This window comes from Strix uralensis, chromosome 3 (assembly GCF_047716275.1).
Source record: "Strix uralensis isolate ZFMK-TIS-50842 chromosome 3, bStrUra1, whole genome shotgun sequence".
NCBI lineage: Eukaryota > Metazoa > Chordata > Aves > Strigiformes > Strigidae > Strix > Strix uralensis.
The window spans coordinates 135294124-135314323 of record NC_133974.1 but is presented as its reverse complement, the minus strand read 5'-3'; the positions used below and the strand labels follow the sequence as shown (position 1 = coordinate 135314323).

General features: G+C 38.3%; 1 protein-coding gene across 1 annotated transcript in view; it reads right to left on the bottom strand.

Annotated features, from left to right (window-relative positions):
* The window catches only part of PSME4 (proteasome activator subunit 4), a 68967-nt gene that overhangs the window by 3374 nt on the left and 45393 nt on the right, over positions 1 to 20200 (bottom strand). The window contains exons 27-45 of the mRNA XM_074864556.1: positions 19223 to 19354; positions 17500 to 17709; positions 16642 to 16778; positions 16263 to 16316; positions 15324 to 15453; positions 14700 to 14781; positions 14008 to 14161; positions 13415 to 13484; positions 12589 to 12714; positions 12093 to 12245; positions 11220 to 11324; positions 10294 to 10385; positions 9771 to 9902; positions 8936 to 9144; positions 8545 to 8630; positions 7458 to 7586; positions 6251 to 6406; positions 1503 to 1665; positions 8 to 141 (exon numbers count right to left, since the gene is read on the bottom strand). Of these exons, the coding sequence (XP_074720657.1) occupies positions 8 to 141; positions 1503 to 1665; positions 6251 to 6406; positions 7458 to 7586; positions 8545 to 8630; positions 8936 to 9144; positions 9771 to 9902; positions 10294 to 10385; positions 11220 to 11324; positions 12093 to 12245; positions 12589 to 12714; positions 13415 to 13484; positions 14008 to 14161; positions 14700 to 14781; positions 15324 to 15453; positions 16263 to 16316; positions 16642 to 16778; positions 17500 to 17709; positions 19223 to 19354 (2454 nt within the window). The remainder of the gene's footprint in view (positions 1 to 7; positions 142 to 1502; positions 1666 to 6250; positions 6407 to 7457; positions 7587 to 8544; positions 8631 to 8935; positions 9145 to 9770; positions 9903 to 10293; positions 10386 to 11219; positions 11325 to 12092; positions 12246 to 12588; positions 12715 to 13414; positions 13485 to 14007; positions 14162 to 14699; positions 14782 to 15323; positions 15454 to 16262; positions 16317 to 16641; positions 16779 to 17499; positions 17710 to 19222; positions 19355 to 20200) is intronic.

Below are 20200 nucleotides of genomic sequence, written 5' to 3'. Positions count from 1 at the left end.
TTTTTACCTCGATAGGCTGAGGGTCGTTAAGGTGGGCGCTGAGATCCATCAGGAGCTGTGGCATCCAGGTGGGTACATCGTAGGGACTGGAGAGGATGCAGGCGCTGAGCCCCAGCACTCCGGCGTGGCGCTTCACCAAGTCTGCAATTGAGGGGCCTTCGTTTACACTTGGCACCGAGCAACCACCCCGTGTCAGACACTGCTCCACGACACAGACTTACAACTGGTTGTCAGTGAAAATCAGGCTATTCTCAAGTGATGGGAATGACTGAGGAGAGCTTACACATCTCACAGAGGTGATATCATTAGGGTAACATACTGATACTAGTGTTGAGTCACCCTGAACTGAAAAAATAAAACAAAAAGCTCTGCCACATGAGATCGATCTCCAGATTCTACAGCAAACCAGATAGTTCTACAGACCATGCAGTCAAATACATTCACACAATTGTGTGACTCTCCAAAGTGCTTCTGCTTGCTTACACAGAATCGTAGACTCATTCTCTGATTCTTTCATTTCAAATGCAAGAGCGTGTAAAAAAATTATTCTGCAACTGCTGTACACTTAATGAACATTTAAATGAGCTTACTTCTCTCAAAGAATCACTCTCTATTCAAGAAATAGCTCACGAACTACATCTCCACTGTTCCCTATTTCTGCAGTCAGAATGTTTTCTCAAATACCAAAGCTATTTGACAGTACGGAATCCCAGTCCTGGAGCAAATGAACGTGGCTTAGATGCACGGTTTGGTCAGAAACCAAAGCTCGGAACCAAGATCAATTAAGGGTGGGTTTTGGGTTTTTTTGGTTTTGGGGTGGTTTTTTTGGGGGGGTGGGGTGGGGTGTTTGTTTTTTAATGTTTATTTTTGGTTTGTTGGTTTTGTTTGGGGTTTTCTGTGTGTTTGTTGCATTGGGGTATTTTTAGAACAAAACCCCACACTGCTAACAAATAAAAAGTAAGGTGAGTAAGGACAAAATTACATTGTGGCAGCCAAGGAAGTTTATTTGCTGAGGAAACAGCTATCCCTCGTCTGCATTCTAACCATGTGAGCTGTGCACATGTGAAATGGAGCCATCTCTTTAGTGTTAGTTCTGGAAAACTAGTAAATTAGTTTAACGTAGGAATACATCATAAAAAAAGATCATTTGCTTTTTTAGTAGTAGCATATTCCTGTACATTATTTATGCTGTAAATGAAATTCTCCAAGCACTTAACAGGGATTAGGATCTGCGCTATGTACTCAGAGAACAAGGTACATCAAAACAAGTGCTTTGCCATGATGGTTTATGAACACTTAGGAAGGAAAAACATTTGCATGGGCAACAGCCCTTACGTTTCTCTGGGTATATGTTTATTTTCTAAATATTGCTTAACCACAGGACAAATCCTATTTCATCTGGAGTGCTTGCAGAATAAACATTTAAGTGGAGCACAAAATACTTATTTCTTCCTAACCTGCTAACAACATGCATGTTTTTAGTCTCTGAGGCCATCTCTTACCACCAGAAGGAATTGTATCCACCACCGAACCCAGGTCTCGCTTCCGCTTCTTCGGTAACCTCATCTTGCACAGCTGCTCAAAATGGGTCTGCATGGGCCCATCCATTGTGAGGAAGTTGCACTGTAGCAGCCCACTTAGTGTGGTAGCAGCCATTTCTCTCACCTACAAGCAGAGAGCAGAGATAGTACGTACCACAATTACTAAGCATATACACACAGCAAGAAACAGGTATTTACGCTGTTACTAAGCTTTTAAGCACATCCAGCCAGGCCAAGTTACCAAATTCTGCACAAGAAAAGTCTTCAAAATATTATTCTGTCATCTCATAGATGATGAATTATGACTAGTTTACTATATGGCTCTTTACAAACTAGTAAACATAGTTCTATTGTAATACAGAACTACCTTCATGTCATTTGTCAGTGACCTACTACTCAAACAAAGAATGTAATTTAACTCCATTGTCAAGACATATATATGATAGACTAGAAAAGCTTCAACAACTTTAAAAACAGCCTTTGAATGAGAAGATTCACTACCCCAAATAATCAACCTGCTTTACGAAGTTCGTAATAGTCTCTATATTAACATCAGTTCTACCAAGAAAAAAAAAAGTCCACTGTATTCCAAAGCATTTAGTTTTCCCCCTCCAATGTACATGGAGACATTAGAGTTGACAAAAGCAGAAGAACTCTTCCAGGAGAAGGTAGAAAGTATGTTCATGAGGCAAAGCTGATCCTGTTCTACCCGTAGCACAAGAATTTTCTGAAACAACAGATGCTGGATTAATAAGCAAGAACAACTAACTTCAGCTGTTTATGGTCAACACTTCAGTTGTATAACCAACCCTCCAGCATTCTTTACTTTGTTGTCCTGAGTGCCAGTTCTTTTCACTACATGAATCAACACAGCCATTCAGGTTGGAAAAATATTCTTCTCTTTGGTAACATAGAAGCCCTGAAGAACAAGGCTAAACTAAGTTTTCATCTAATTGCCAAAACTACTCAAAATACAGCTCTCCCTTTCCATTCGTTTTAAAACAGCCACAACACCTTGTTAGTGGATTACAAGCAGAGACGACCCCGTCACTTGCTTTTAAAAGCAAGTGTAACCCATCAGTATTACTCATTTATCTCATCTACTCAAATCTCCCAAAACCATGAAGTTACAGGACTGTAAGACCGTATTTAAATTGGAGTCCCTCCAAAACTCACTTCCACTTTCCATAACTGCAGACTGACAGAAACTTCCCAACGTTTACAAACCTGAAAACCCAATCAACTTGTTGAACCCCTGACAGCAGTCAGCAGGTTTTTTGGTAAGTACATACTGTTACACACAACTGTAAACAGAACATTTGTCTGTCTGGAGTACAAACACCTACCAACGCTCTGACTGCAGTGCAGCAGATTATAATAAATTATATCCTTGGACATGATGTTCTGAACCTCCACAAAGCAGTAAGTATAGCTGCAAGTGCTGCAATAATTAAACACTAAGTTAACAACAAGCTCTTGAGACTTCCCTTCATTCCATTTAAATTTCTACAACCTATTATTCAAACGTGATCTACTTTGTTAATAGCATAAAGAAGCAGGCAGTGAAAGTCCGCCAGTGCTGTTTATCAGCGATTTGTGAGTCTCTGAAGAACTAAGCTATTAAATGAAACATGATGTGCTAATGCAAGACTCAGAATAGAAAGAAGCTTGGCTACCAAGTGAGCAAGCTCCCAAGGGAACTGCACTCATTTACATCACTATCCACTGTATTAAAACCACTTTCATTTCTAAATTAATAATCTAACCACAAGCAACACTTTGCTGCAAGGAGCACCTATAAGCAAAGCCTTTAAAGTCATACATTACCGAGCTCATCATCGTCACACCTGACACTGCATGTCCAGATGGTCACACTCACATGGGGACCTACAGAATACAACAGCTACGGAGGAGCAGCAGAGGAACACTCTTCCAACCAAGTATGGAGTTTGGGGTTTTTTTTTCCCCACCAGAATTAACTGACCCATGTCTACAAAACCAACGATATCAGAACCCTGACACTCAACAGCACAAGCTAAACCTAACTGCAGTACTTGCAGGAGGTTACTTACACCAAGAGAAAATACTCCCGTTACTGTGATATTGCAGTGCAATATGAGAAGTTTATCAAGACATGAGGGCTATGTATTCAGTACACACATTTATAAAAATATAAACATATGAAGCACCTACCCAGATAGCTTCCTAGATCAAATCACGCCTGAGAAAACTGTGAGAAACCCTAGTTATTTTGAAAGCATCTACCACTTTAACCATAACTCCAAGTTGAATACAGTCATTTCCACTTTCCCTCTACTTCTGAGTGAACAGAATTACTTAGTGCAAAACATGCTTTCCCTAACTCAATGATGCCTGCAGCTCTCTCCAACTGCCCCTACGACGTGCAAGTTAGACATGACATTCACTGGTGGTTACACTGCTGTACACAGGGACATTATTTTCCAGGACTGTATACTGTTGCCCTTTATCAGCTGCAGGGTCACATCAGCTCTCACATAGTACTCCATCAGCTCCATCACTCCTCTGACCTTCAGAAGGAGAATTTCCCACAATACCATTAAAGGACAGCTTTCTTCTATTCTAGATGCCTGTGCTTCAAGTTGGATGCATGAAGTTTGCCTTCAATAGAAGCCAGAGTGTCCTGTGACCCACGTTCACTTCCTATCCTTGTCACGTTGCTACCTGACATCCAGCACCATCATTTGCCATTGTCATTTGCTGAGGTCTGTCGCAATGATTTTAGAAAACAATGTGAAATCACCAGAAAGTTTGAGAGCAGTAATTCTAGCAGTATTACAAGTGCCAACTATGTATTAAACCAAAGAACAAGATGGACTGGATCATTAGGTCTGGCATCTTTGTATCAAAATAAGAAAAAAAAAAAAAAGGATCTTTAAATCCAAGAACCGAAACCTCAGTTCCACAGGGTAAAGACACCAAATACTAGTTAAAGCTAGGGATTCTCGTCTTAAAAATCCAGCATTAAAAAACTTCGTAGGAATTACGCTGCAAGATACTGCAATCTTGCCACTGGCTATCAAGAAAGAACAAGATTACTTCTCAAAGACAAGTGAAAGCTGCCATGGTAACAACATGATCCTAAGTGGTTATGAACACAGATAAGCTTTTTTGATTTGCATCTCTGTAGCACAGAGGAATCGTTTTGTACATTTATAACAACTGAATTGTATTACAGTGAATAAAAGGTATTTTTCAGACTTCTGTGAGATTGTGAGGTGTTCTGAGAGGTGCAGGAAACAACTTATCTCGGATTGCAAGCCGTTGCTTTCTAGCTCACTGTACCAAATAGTGACATAAAGACATGAGAGCCCTCATCTGAAGATGGAAATTGGCAGGGCTGGTGTTTGAGTAGTACATGCACTTACAGACATTTTAATGCCAAACTTTTAAGCCAGAAATTTTAATTTCTATATTCAAATTATTTCCAAGTCACTTTCACAGAAGCAAGGTTCACATTTCAGGTCTAACTAGTGTTTGTCATGTAGCTTCAGGAAGATCTAAACCTGGATCTTTGTTTTGGCAGAAGGGCATCACACTTTAGAATCTTCTCTTGCTTCTAGAAAGAAGCACCCAAGCACCCAAAAGAAGGATTTCACTGATATTTGCCAACAGCACAAAAAAAGTGTGAAAATAATAGTGAGGGAAAATGGAACAGACTGGAGGTTAACACTAAAGATCCTTCACTGTGCTTGAACATGATCAAACATCCTTAAATTGACATCATTTAATACAAGCCTTCAATTCTGTGATTCAGTGATACAGAATAAAGTTATTTTCTGTTTTTTCCCCAGCTTTTGGAAGCCTGACAAACAAGACTCAATGACTCACATCAGGCACTTTTTTTTTCCCCGAGAACAAGCTTATGATCCTGACAGCACTTGGAAGAGCATACTGTGCATTTATACACTGATCTTCAACCGTATGCATGTACCACAGACAAAATTTTGCATTTTATTTCCTTCCATTTGCATATACTGAAGTACCACTAGCTCAAGAGATGCACCAAACTTGTCAGACTGACAAGTAAGCCTACAAACTATTATCTTTTTGAATCGTCTAACATCATCAGTAGCAGCATCTGCTAGACAAATTCTGTCCTATTATGCATGCATCTATCACAAAACTGAGGAAAATCTACTTATAGCTAAAGAAATACTTCCTTTGTGAGCTGGATGTATTAAAAAAAAGTATTTTTGTCAATAATAAGCTGATATGTATAACTGAGTACCAGACCTATACAATAATAAATAGTGCTTTTACAGTTTTCACACAGGAGCATTTTACCTTGTTGGAAGATGGATTTGCTACCAACATCCCTGCAAATACTTATATTAAAATGATAGTATCCCTATTTCAGCTGTACTTAAACCGAGAATGAAACGAAGCAATGCTCCATTCTCTTGAAGAAGAAAAATGGAACGTTTAAAAATCACTACTGAAGTATTTCTTAAACAGCCGTTTTCCTGGACAGAAATATTGAAAGAAAAAACGGAATATAAAAGAAATAAATCCTATAAAGCTAATTATATTTTCAGAATAGGACGACTGCTAAGCTAGAAATACTTGCTGTGTTATTTTACAACCAGTAGCTTTTTGGTGTAACTTGATGAGGGCAAGAAACCAGTCATGTGAAAGAAAGCCTTTCAGAAAAGGTATTAATTACTTGCCTCAAGCTGTTCATCTTCCAGGAGTTTTATAACCAGCCATCGAATGTCATTGACTGCTTCTTCATTGTTGAGAAAGATAAAGAGATTGTAGAACACCATGGTCTGGAGGTAGGTTAATATGGTATACCTAGCGTGCCAAGAATTGCTTCTTGCTGTCTACAAGTATAAATAAGTAAGTATGAGAAAGCAAGCATGTGAAAGAAAGCCGCTACCTGGTGTAAAGCTAACAACAACATGTAGGAAAAGCTTGTGGGGACAGTTGCAAATAACTTCCGTTATACACAAGTTTTTGTTTCATACACTCTTTAAATTTCCAAAGCATGTAATTATTATTTAAACAGTAATTTACTACAGGCTTAACTTCCCCAGCATACTGTTATTTACCAGATACCTAACACTGCAAAGGACAAAGCAGGCAAGTTTCTCCCTTTGATTCATTCCCAAGATCAGTCACAAGGCAGATGTAAACACACCAGCAATTCCCTTCTGCTGGAGTATATCTATTGTACGCAACGGATTTGGAAAGCCAAGTGTTTTCAGGCTTCTCTACTTTGATCTCCAGTGCTTATGGAAGTCCAAATTACTGGAACCATCTGGCATGGCAGCAGCGTGGAGCACAACTCCGCAGCTACTGCCTCGGCTGTGTGCACAGCTTACAACAACGTGTTGCAACAGGTACTTTTACTACTGTAGATCAGTCTTGAACGACTAGTGAAAAAAAAAAATAATCATTTCTACAATGACAAAATGCATACCAAATGAACCATTCAAACCAACAAGCTGTTGTCATTTGTGTCGTTCTTCCAAAAGCACCATCAGTTGATAAACACACTGTAGAACTATAGAACGGCTGCGCTCCCAGGGCAGCTCCTGATATGATGACTCATCTTGAAACAGGGCTTGGAATTGTTATGCTCAGGAGACATATTTGGCTTAAACTGATCCACTACTGAACCAAGTTTTAATTTATTAAAGTACTATTCAATTTCTTATCAAAATGCAAATTGGTTAAATGTTTGGAAGTACAAAACAAAATACATTTGCTGTTTCTAAGAACATAAAAATAACTTCTAATAATTTTTTTCCTTTCACCTCTAAGAAAATCACTATTTGATTCTCTTCAAATCACAACTATTGTATAAAGAACAAAAACACCACAGAGTGCATCAGCTAATGAGAAGCTTTAAGCTATTTAGAGCATACTCACTTGTTTTAGCACCTGAAGTACCAAAGGCACTTGCTGAGGATACAGCAAACCCTGAGACATTAGTGACAAACACATCTTAGCATCTCTTTTGAGCTCATCATAGCTATTGTCATTTTCTACTGGTGCAATCTATAGAACAAGGTAAGAGGGGAAAAAAAAAAAGCTAGTGTTAGTAAGTAAGCATTGCTAACAGCAAAACCCTGAAAGAACATTTTATCTCAAGAAAGGACAGTTGTCTAGGAAAAATACAATCAATGTAATCCTGAAAGATTAAGTTAACTAGGAAAAACAATAAATATAATGTTGAAATATTCTCAGCAATAAGCTGTTGAAAAAAAGTAATAGAATCAAGAGATCCTTGTTCCTTGTACCATATAGTGCTTATCTAATCAGTATGGCTAGCCTGAAGCTCCTAAGGAGGATTAAATGGGTGCTGTTAAGACTCTGGCTCCCCACTGCAATTCTTTTGGAATCAAAACCAGTTATTTTAGTATTTTAGATATAGGTGCAAAACTGAGAAAATGTTTTATCAGTATTTCAAGTTCACTTTCACATATGTAAACCTTGATTTTGTGGTGATATCATTATTGGCTAATTGAGTGATGTTTACAGGCAGACAGACATATGCTCTGGAGCATGCTAATATGTATTATTTCAGATATGTAGCACTGAATAACCCAAATTCATGAAAGAATGCAAGGATCAGAGATGCCAGGAAAAACAAGTACCACCATTTAGAAATAATTGTGTAATCATGTAACAAAAGAAAACAACTAAAGCTAAGTATCAGAATAGAAACAGCATACACTGATTTTTTAAACAAACCCTTCCTCCCCCCAAGTTACACATGCACAGGGCATTCACCTACAAATCGTTATTGTCAGGACACCATTGAACAGGCTGGATTACCAGCTGTAAACATATATAAGCATAAAAAAAAAATAAGTGGGGCTTCTTCAGTATGCATGTTTTTTATTATATAAATAAAAGAAAACCAACAGTGGTAAAGTCCCTTACAACTTCGGTTTATATATAAAAACCCTTTTTAATCAACCATGACTAATTAAGGAGTAATTAAAACATATACCTTGAAAAATAAGGGTAAAAGCTCGAGTTGCTCTGTGACAGCTGTAGAGAAGGACCGTCCTGCACTTGCCATCAACCACTTCAGAACTATTTTTTGTAGAAAGAAATGATTACTGATTAAGATAAAAACAGTAATAACCCCCAAACAAGTTACAGACTGAATTTATTGCAAGGCTGGCCTGTGAGATTTTCACACATTAGACTGGATCTATACTGTTAGTGCAAGCTGACCCTGGAAAGGTGACTTTATAAGCCTCAACCCTGAAATAGCAAATAGCTTGCTGCAGCACAAATCTGAGGGAGAAGTTGTGTTCAGCAACTGTGTGATTTGCAGACCTCCATCACTATGTCCTAAAATACCCCCCGTTTCTTAACTTCATTAAGTAACTCACTAGTTTTCAGGAGTTTAATGCCCTGAGTTCGCTCATCTTGTTCACCAACTCCGTTCTCTTCCATAACGTGATTCTGAATTTCTTCATCTGCTTCCATGAGGGGTTTAAGATTTTCAAGTATCCGGGTAGTAAACTCACGGACACGAGGAGATTTCGTTGCAGCAGTGTTTGGCAAGGAAACATCTATCATGAATATGTAGGTCAAAACACTAAAAAAAAAGCAAAGAAAGCAAGAACACACAGGTAAGCATGACTACTGTTGAGAGAACGTGGCTAAAAGTGACTCGAGATCAATTTGTTGAACTTAGAAATTTAACACTTACAGAAAATTGCCTCTTCACTTCAAAGTTATTTAAAAACAACTGTTTTTCAAATACCCTCTTTGCAGCCATTTGAAGCAGGCAGGGTTAGACAATCAGTCAGCAACCCCCTGTTCTCTGAACAGGTCTGCAACTAGTTTTTAAGTCACTCAACTGCTTTCTAAAGGATTCCCTGTATATTTATGGCTTACTAGGACTTAGACACAGTAAATTTGGGTTGTTGTGGCACGTAGTTGTTTTTATGGGGGTTCTTTTTGAGGGGTGCAGTTGCTTGTTTGGGTTTTTTTTCACGAGCTTTAGAGATAAACATTAACAGGCCATATACAATAAAAGACAAAAATAGAGCAGTCACCTGAAGTTTCTGAAGCAAGTCTGTTAATAACAATTTATTTAGTTTCTATTACTAGTATTAATGAACAGAAATAAGCAGTCACCACTTCAGTGTAATTATTTAGATACCACCCAAATAAAATGAAGAGAAAAAAACCCCAAGAACTGCAGAAGAGAGCACTCACCTTCCTATTCTCTCCCGGACATTTTTGTAAACCTGCGTGAGTTTCGGTTCCAAGTACTTCAGCAGTCTGTGCAAGAGCTCTGGTACTCTCCATTCTTGCTGTGCAAGGCCACCTTGCAGTACATAAAGTCGGCTAGGAACCACAACAGCTTATCTTTAGTGACAGGAAATTGTTGCTCCCTTCCCCAGTCCCCTCCATGCCTTGTTATGCAATGTTTTGTGTGTGTCAATGCATAAAAGCATCTTTGCCTGAGTTGCATGGGAAGATGGGTAAAAAAATTACAGAATTAAAACAACCGTACTGCTGCTATGCCAGTTCCAATCCTTCACATTCTGTTAACTAGATTTAATTACATTAGAAAATAGTAAGGAACTGCCATTGTGTAGGGAAAGCTAACTGGAAAGCAGGGCTTTTGTTCCCTGCTTCTACAAGGCAGCTGGCACAATACTCTCTCAATACATTTCATCTATGTTTTATCTCCTCCTTTATTCAGCCACAATAAAACAGTTAAAATTAATCTTACCATGCATCTACAAACGATCCTCCTTCACCACTCAGTGGAGATTCCAACAGCAATTCAAATAACCAGTGCAGTTTCCTAGGATCTCTGCTCTCCTGAAAATTAACAGGTATCAGAGACATCAGCAAGCTCCCGATAGTTAAAATGTAAATAACGTATAAACAAGAAAAGTTTTGACAGATATTTTCTTGGCATCCCTTGGGTTTATTCTATTAAGGAAGCATGAAGTTAAATATCTTTTCACAACTAACCCCAATAGGAGGAAAACTCAATGAAACTACAGGCAGTTTTCATTATTTGGTAAATACAATGATAAGGAATTCTAGCTTCATTTTTGACAGACGAATCATGACATCTGCATTTTGCTCATTGGCAGGGTTTGGGCTGACACATGATGCTGAATTTTTGAGTGCTTTCAAAGAATTCCTGATCCAAGATGGTCATGGCCTATCATTCACCCTGCTTCTCAGACACCACAACTCCCAGTCCACCACAGTGTATAGAAAACTTACAGTATGTTACAAGAGAACTTGAGACTTATGTTTTCACAGCAAAAAGCTACATGTTTTTAAAGGAAGAATAAATGTCTAATTTGAGTTCAAAAACTCCCACAAAAGTTGAACACATAGCAAGCATGCACATTAACATTACCCACTAAACTTCACAGCTCTTCTAAAACCCTTAAAAAGAAAACTAAGGCTTTATTTCCTTTCTAAAAAGTTGTATTTGCATGCAAAGGGCAGAAAAGAAGATTTCCAAAAAAGCCATGAAATTTTAAAGGGATGTTATTTTTATGCTGCATTTACACTTCTCAGTTTTAGCTGATAAAATATACCCAAATACCTCTGTTCATAAAGGTCTTATTTACATATAATCTGTAACACTTGATCACCTGGATCCAGCTTTCCAAGACTGACACGGGTACTTACACAGGAGGTTGCTATGCACGTGCCCCAGTCGTTATACGTTTCCACGGTAATGTTGGATAAAGCTGTTCGAAGCAACGGACAGAGGAGCTTCCAAAGTTTTTCTACCTGCTCAGCAAAAAGGCAAGATTTGTCTATTTAGGGACAAAATGGCCATCTAACATCTGTGAACCCAAATCCTTCCATCTTTTCAAATCATGGAAAAACAATACTGACTCTGGAAGCAGCTATAGTAAGGTATTTGTAAAAGCTAAGAAATAGTACGAGAGCCAAGATTTCAGTCATCCTTTTAGTTTTGTTTACAAGATGTTTAGAAATATTGTGGACTACGTATGCACCATTTCCATGGTGATTTAAGTACAACTGTCTCAGAGACTGCATACATTTCGCTTTTGGTAGGACAGCAATCTGGTACACCCCAAGGACTCCCCACCCTCCTGATATTAAAAATTCTTTTTTATTTTTCATTACAAAACTGATTCTCCCAGAGTTATTTTTCAGCATAGAAATTCATTTAAGGATAATCTAGACAGCTAGGTCTACACTAATTAAAGATGTAATAGTCCAAGGTGGACATAAGCACTTAACTCCAATTGGAAATTACCAACCAAGTCAGCTTTGCTATCTCACTACCAGCAAACTGTTCTTAGTTTTCACCTTGAAGCATTTTACTAACACCTAATATTATACAGGCACCAAACCAAGCTACGAGTAGTGCTCCAAGTTCAGCAATGAGGCACCAAGTGTCACATTTTCCAGTCCCTTCCTGGACACAGATGACACATTAGAAGACTCAACTTCATACGTTTAATTTGTTTAATAATTCAAATTTATTCCTTAACTTCCATCAATCACTGAAAAATACTACTTCAGCACCTTCTCAAATGTCCAGTGTTTAGAACCTCTTATTAAGCCAGCTATAATCTCAGCTACACATCTTTGGGTGCTTTCATGGGAGTCTGCCACAAGCTGTTCTAAATGGGGCTGCAGAACTGGCAAGAAGGCATCATCGAAGTTTCTGAAAAGGCCCTGTAAAACAAGATGGGAAAGCGTCTTCAAGTAATTGCTCATCTAAACCATTGTCTTCGTAAGAACAATCTAAGTGCTTAAAATTTCAATATGCAGTAAGTGAAATTATTTTGCTTTTCTAACAGAATTATATACACATGTCCTATATACTTCTATATAACTGTAAATATGTTTCCCTAAATAGTTAATGAGAAGCAAGAATTAACAGGGTTAATCATAGCAGCATACCTTTTAAAATCAACATTTTGCAACAGTGAGGTATAAGCCAAGCAGTGTGTGGCTTTTCCACACTTTGATAATTGTCTACAAAATGGAAGCAATACAGTTATTGAACTCTAGTTACCTTGAAGAGGCAAAATCTGCGAGGATTAAATTTGTCTTTCCCTTTTCTGTCTTCTAAAGACAAAAATTTTATTAACTGCTCAACAAACTTCGGATCAGAAAAGTGATCAAATATAATCTGTTCTGCCTGTAACAGAAAAAAAAAAAAGAAGGATTAGCTTTGAAGTGCTTGATTGTCACAGTGATATCCCAAGCTTTCCGAGTCCCAGCTTGATGTTAATTCTACTTTTGGCAACAATCATGCCTCAGTTATCCATCTCCCCCCCTCATTTTATCTGGAATATTGGGTAATGTTTTGCAAGATTCCTGACTTTTCATTAATGACTGTGGATTGTCTTTTGTTTCACTAGCACAACCCCTACAAAGTAGTTCTTCCTTGTAACTAACAAAGTAGTTATTCCCACTGTCATTAATTATCTTGTTCTAAACTCTGATAAAGATTTGAAGCTGCAAGACATTAAAATAATAATTACTGTGTTAGCATACAAGAAGAAATTATGAAAATGAAGTAGAATAACCTGATTAAAAGTGTCTTGTGGGCATCTAGGTTTAAAACAGTGATCACTTATTGCTTGTTAAAAACATGATGATATCCACATAGCCATGAACCTGCACAGTTGTGTTCAATCTCCATCCTGGTTTGCAACCAAGCAAAGCAAACCTGTTTGCACACATTTTGTGAAAGCACTCTCTCAACAGCAAGCAATACTTATGTTAAAAGAGAAAGAGTATTTGATGTCCACAATAACCTGCGGACAATATTAAAACAAGAAAGGAGAATTAGCATTAGAAAACCCCCCGGAATTGAAACACAGCGAAACCCTTACCTCTGTCAGCTCATCTCTCCTTCGCCCAAGCTTTGGTTGATGCTCAACTGGAGCATAAACTGTCATGGTTCTGAATATTAAAAAAAACCAAAAACAAAACAGTAACATGTTTCAAAGTAAAATAAAGTTTCTAATTATTTTCTATATTGTCTATAGAATTTATCATGAACTGCAGAAGAGCAAAACTTAGAAGAAAATTGACAACAGAATAATTAAGTCTGTTATTATAAAGGGTTTGCCACAGCAAACAAACCAGAATTATTAATGATAGAATATTCTGTGTATTTCACAACTGTATAATTTCCTAACATACAAAGTTCAATTCAAAACCAGCAGCCAAACAGTCACGGGAAATATGTGCCTACAGCACCCAGAAAACCCAAAGAGAAACAGGTCGAAAATAAATAAAAACCTCCAAAAATAACTCCACAGAAACCACCCAGAAGTGCTAAAACAAGCAATGAGCAAAAACTACAAATAAATTGTATTTTTTTGTTTCAATTAAAAAGACTAAACCTAAGAAACATTTCATTTCCCACAGTTTTTTTTCCGCTGGCTCTCACAATCGTATCTCAATGCTCAATGATACTCACTGAGGCCAGGTGTAATACCCCCAGTGTGTTTTCTCCACAAAACAACACGACTCCCAGGCTTCCCTAGTCTTTGGTAAACTCTGACTGTCATAGTGCAGCCACTGGTTATCCGGTCTGTCACCAGCCTGAGTGCTGGAAGGCTTAGGGGTTCCACCTGGTTAAGGAGACATTTATACTCTGTCAAACTTGGTCATTAACAGTCCCAGCAAATATTACAACTTACTTCTATTAAAAGATTCTAACGAGCTTTTATGCCTCACTCACCCCAATCAAACCTGTACAGAGATTTGCTCTAGGAGATTAAAGGTAACACTAACAGTAACAGAAGATTCCTTTAGTAATTTATATAAACATGCCATTTGAAATAACTTTTACAAAAAGAATTAAAAGGAGATATACAAATCATTCTCACAAATTATAAGGCTTTCTGAAAGGAGAATGACCATACCTCTGAAGTTTTAACTCACTTCAAGTAAGTGAATAGCTCAATACACACTTGCACACTGCTTCAAAAAATTCCCCAACAAACCTGAAGAATGACCAATTATATTATCTATTTTGTTTGCTTAGGACATTAACAACCCGAGAGAAATGAAAAGCTTGTGATTCTATGTTTAATTTAACCACAAAAAATACACTTTAAAAAATTTTTAGCATAATTTAAGACATTTCTTATGTTAAATACAACCTACTTATTTCATAAGGGCAGATGGGCACTTTCTTGTGTGTTCTCTTCAGCTGCTTCAGAATCCCAGCCACAGCTGAGATGGCCACCTAAAAGAAATGGGCATTAATGTATCCATTCCATGCACTTATCTCCAGAAGGATGTGGCTAATCATCCCATCACAGGCACATTTTAAGCATCAAGCACCCTAAAAAGCCAGTGAACATGACAGTGAACTTGGTTACCCCAGTGGCTGATAATTCCCATAAAGAAGTCACCTCACTGATTTCAGGGGATACAGGACATGACTTGAGTGTGACTTTCACGGCCCAGAAATATCTCCCCACTACTAATTTTCAGGAAAAAAAAGGAGGTGGCCATTAGCTTCAAGTGTCACTGAGGCAACAAAGAGGATGAGAGGTACTAAGAGATGGCTCCCTTCAAGTAATGAGTTGGAGATGGGAAAAACAGACCCCCCCTACAGCACTGCCAAGACCATCCTCTTGGATTAGGAAGTTTAGTACATGTGCAAGGCTGGAAGGGTGAGGAGGGATGTACACCTCTGTGCTTTATCACAGCAAAACACCACAAACATCTGATCTAAACCCCAATGAGCTGCTAAACCAAAGTATGTAGTTGTGTTGCTTTTACCTTACGAACTACAATTGCATCGTGGTTGAGACACTGCACAAAAAATTTTATGGCACGGGCAGGCAATATCCTATCATCCCTCAGGAGCAGAGACAGAAAACCAATGCTTATGTGCTCGAACTTCCAGGGACTAAAAAGATAAAAACATTCAAAATACACAGTAAGTAGCATAGCTGCATGTAGTGCTTTTGCACAGAACTATGATATCTGTTATGTAAATATGTCAGGACTAACTTAAGTCATGTTCTATGCCACTGCTGTAGTCAACAAGCTTCCATTTAGTGAAACCTCCAGCCTTTGGGGAACTTAAGTGCAATCAAACATTCAGTTAATGGCGCCTTTTTGATGTTGGCATTTTTATCTACAATACAAACCTATAGGGATATTCTTTTCAAATTTTTGAACACAAATGTTATGCTACGAATTAAAATCTATTTAGATGTCAGCATTATGCAGACAGAACCAGAGCCTTTTTTTCCCAGAACAAAAAAATACTAAAAATATAACAGGTCAAACTAATCGATGACAAAGCTTAACTCTTATATTAACGCCTTATATTAACAAATCAATCCCCCAGAGAAAATCAATTCCAGACTCATTCACTTCTCTTCCTAGGAGACAGTAATGCCCAATTCCCCTGTATCGGTCTTGATCTTCCTGTTTGGGCAAGGAGAATCCATACGCACATGCACGAGGAGTTGCAGAAACGCAGCTCGTGCTGATGTCTCTGTAAGAGCTCTCCAAGGAGCTAGCTACAATCTGTTTCAGGCAAGACTGCTACTGTCAAACTGCTTTTGGACAACTACTTTGAGGGTGAAAAAAAATATTACTCAATTCTGGTCACGCTAACTGCACTGCTTGAAGCAAATGACATTTATTCATGTCGCCACCTCCAGTCCACCCCTAAATAATTCCTCATGCACAAAAGGGGAGACTTACAGATTTCTTTGTTCCACGCAGTCCAGCAGCATGTTGACCAAATTTTCATAGTTGCTGATGGAAAAAGAAGGAACTGTCAAGCAGATGCTACTGAGAGAATCGTTTAAAAATAGAATAAAAGTTCAACAAAAGATAGGTGAAAGCAGCACAGTAAACAGCACAAACTGGGAGGACAGGGAAGAGGAGGAGGGAGGAAGGAAGGAAATATGAGCGTAGAGGGAAGAGGCTGACAAGTCAGGAGAGAAGATACAACCCAACAATCCTTGGGCATTCTGAATTTGTTGAGTTTAAGATTTAGTTCAGCCATTTCAGATTATTGCATTTAATGTACAGTGAACATCAGGCCGTGCAAGCTGGTGTGAAGGGAAGTTGAACTCACCGCAAAGCCTCAGCATTCTTTTCTCTCTGTCGCTGAATCCCTAACTGAATTTCTTCTGAACCAAGACCTGTGAAGTCTGAACTTGGATGTTCTGATTTTTGCAGCAAAACAGCTATCTCCACACATTTCTCTGGAACCTATTGACAGAAAAGGCAAAGATTTGGGACTGAGCAGCCACTTAGAAGTTTTTATGTATGGTTGTGTCTGTTTTAAAATAAGGAGACTTCTGAATGATATAACAAGTGCAGTATTTCCTGTCCACATAAACAAATCTGTAAAATACTAGGGAAGAGAGATTTTGTGTTCATGCAGCAGAATTGTTTCTCCAAATACATGTTTTACTCTATTTTAAATCAAAGGTAAAAACAAACTTTCGGATTTTATTCAAGCATAAAAATTGTGCATAAAAGGCTTTATTAATTGGCACTTATTCTTAAAATTCAGTACCATGCCATTTATGCCATGATGAGGCAAGAGGCAGTTGTGTAATGAGTGCTGTTAGCACAGGGGGACAACACCACAAACACTGACAATGTTGATTTGATGAACATGTCCTACCAACACACACCTTCACAACTGATCTGTATGACCATACTAATTAACACTGAAAGGCAACTTAAGTTTACTTTCTGTAACAGGCTTCCCTAGATGTTAACAGTAAGTTACAAATTCCAATAGTATTACAGGCAGCTCTATTACTTCAGTCTCAAAAATACACGTCTCCATTCCTCTAACAGTCATCACAACCCAATCAAACATCAGAACACTAACTCAAGTCACCTACATGAGTCTCACGCACCGATATAACTACATGCTCTCAGATTCCCAGACATTAACACCAAGCAATGTGGCACTTACTGCAAAATCCAATCCAATTGTTTCATACTGCCTATGGATTTTTTCTGCTAGGTCATCAAAGAGTCTAACTATGGATGGTTTTTCCAAGGACATAGCTTTGCTAAGCCCAGAAGAAACAATTGCTGGCCACGTCTGTGCAATACAATCCCAGTCATGAAGATTTGCCAAACACACTCCACTGTGATTTCCAAGAAGACAATATAAGGCACCCTGTAAAATGAAAGATGCAGTTTTAAAGATGTAAAGCATTGTTCCTATCTAAGTGATATCTATCTACATAAGCATGCACCCACACAGCACAAAAATGAATCTTCACATAACCATAACATGAAAATGTACCATAAACATTCAGCTATGCAGCCTCATTATCAAAACACCGAAGATTTTCACAGAATCCGCTTCAAGGTAAAAAATCTTTTTAATGAGATTGCAAGTCCTGCCAATTAATTTATCCACAGAACAGCTCACTGATTTCTGAACTCCATTATAAAGGAGATTATTCAATGATCAAGTACCAGACTTGGCCCTTCTGTGAACTTACTCATGTTTGGGCTGCAGGCAAATCATTTGGCTGTTAACTAAGCCCAGACCCAAAATGATGCTGACTGAAGAGGATGTGGATAGGAACTACTGGACAGGACACACCAAACCGGTCACTGTGATGGGTCATTGTGTGAGAAGCTGATAAGAGTCACACCCAATGAAACAAAGGGGGGCTGGATTTCACAGGTGACTAAGTGGGAATTATGTCAGAAATGGCCAAATTTCACAGGCAATTGGAAGAAAGTCTCAGGGACCTTTTGGAGAACAGACTCTTACAAGAACAACAGTGCCTAGGTAACATCAGTACTATCATACAGGCTAAGCCTGCCTGGGAGCAGTATCAGAAATACCAAATTCAGGTATGGTAGCAAAACTGGGACCAATCAGGAAAAGTAACTCAGTGGGGGTTACTTATCTGGGAGGAAACAGGGATGGAGAAAGGGAAGTTACAAGGACAGCAGGAAAAAAACCAATAATCAGAGAATCAGAAAAGGACTAATAAGATATGCAAACAATGTAATCACACGCTGACAGTTTATATCTGGCAGCTGGAGCGGGATAAGCCATAACTGTTTTTGTGACCATACGACAGGAGTTCAATGTGCCCGCGTGGTCAGAAGACTGAGGGGGGTGCAGAGAAAGGAGGGGAGCACAGAGAAAGGAGGAGGAGGGCAGCATGATGCTTTCTAACACCTGGATGGACAGATTGCATCCTGGCATCACTGCGTCAGCACCATTTCCAGACCTGACAGCATCAGGAATTATCCACCACTGCATAACCAAACCCACCTGATTTAGCCTAACTTTTTTGGGCAATCCAGTTTTACACCTAGTTCATACTGTTTTCTTATACTGCTACAGCTGGCAAAACTGCTTAATGAGTTTTGCCATCTTGGACTATAGCTTCTCAATTTCCATTTCATAATTAAAAAATAGGTGTTAACATACATTTTTGTAATACCTGAACACACTATGAAATGAGGAGCATGTACAAACACAGAATTTCTCTTGAGAACTGATCTAATCCAAGTAACTCCTTACACTAGTCATGCATCAACTATATGCCATGAAAACATCAGAGTCACACTGATAAACAAGCAAATCCATTTCCACCATTAAAAATTCTCCTGTAGAAACACTTTCAGAAGACAAACATGAAACAAAGTTAATAAGACAATACTTTAAATTGCTTTTGAGTGACATCTTGCCGGTCTGGACGCAAGAACTCCAAAACCAAGGGAATGATATCTCTGCAACAAAAATTGTATGTTCCCAGAGCTGTGAAGAATGCTTGCTGAGCTTTACTTCTGACCTGTGGGAAGAGAGACATTACTAGAAAGTCTTCTCAAGTAAAAATATACCATATAAAAATAACATCCAAAACCAGGACACATCCTTATCCATTTCAGTTACTTATGCACAGAGTTTACGCGATGTATTTGTGCACAGAAACAAAATCATTTGTCAAAGGTTGTAAATAGCATGCTTCCCCTCCCCCCTGCTCAGAGCTTTTCATAAAACCCTACTTCTACACTTGAGAATTTACTTGAGAACAGCTACATAGTTAAAGAAAATTCTTCATGTTGCCAAAACCAGTCAATGTGTTTTCAAGATCCTTTGAAAAGCAAACACCTCAAAGGTAACAGATGCAGTTAGCAGAACTCTGAAGAGCCTGTAGACATTCTGCCTGGATCTGAATTTATATACACAGAGCTCCCACCAGGCAAAGAGTTCAGAATTCAACTCTAGGCATACTTGTTTTGGGTATGTTAAAGAGCCAGGATGCCATCATAGCCACTTCCAAATGTAGACTTAGCATTCCAAATACTGTCAGGAATCATATCATCACATCTAAAAATATAAACCCAGTATACTTTTACTATGTCTTTCCATCGAATTATTCTTTTTAGAAGCCTACAGTTAAAGTCTCTGAAAAAAATTTAATATTTGTAACCGAAGTTGGCAGTCTCCCCAACCAGTTAAGTTCTATAACTGCCAAAGAAGGGGCTTAAAGCAAAAACTATGCTGAAATTGGCAACTAACACAAATGAAATCAGTAAATATTTCATATTACCATGAAAATAAACTGAAAAGCAAAAGATCCTGCAAATGTGATTTGAAGATATCAATAAAAAACTCCATGTATTTCAGTTTAAAA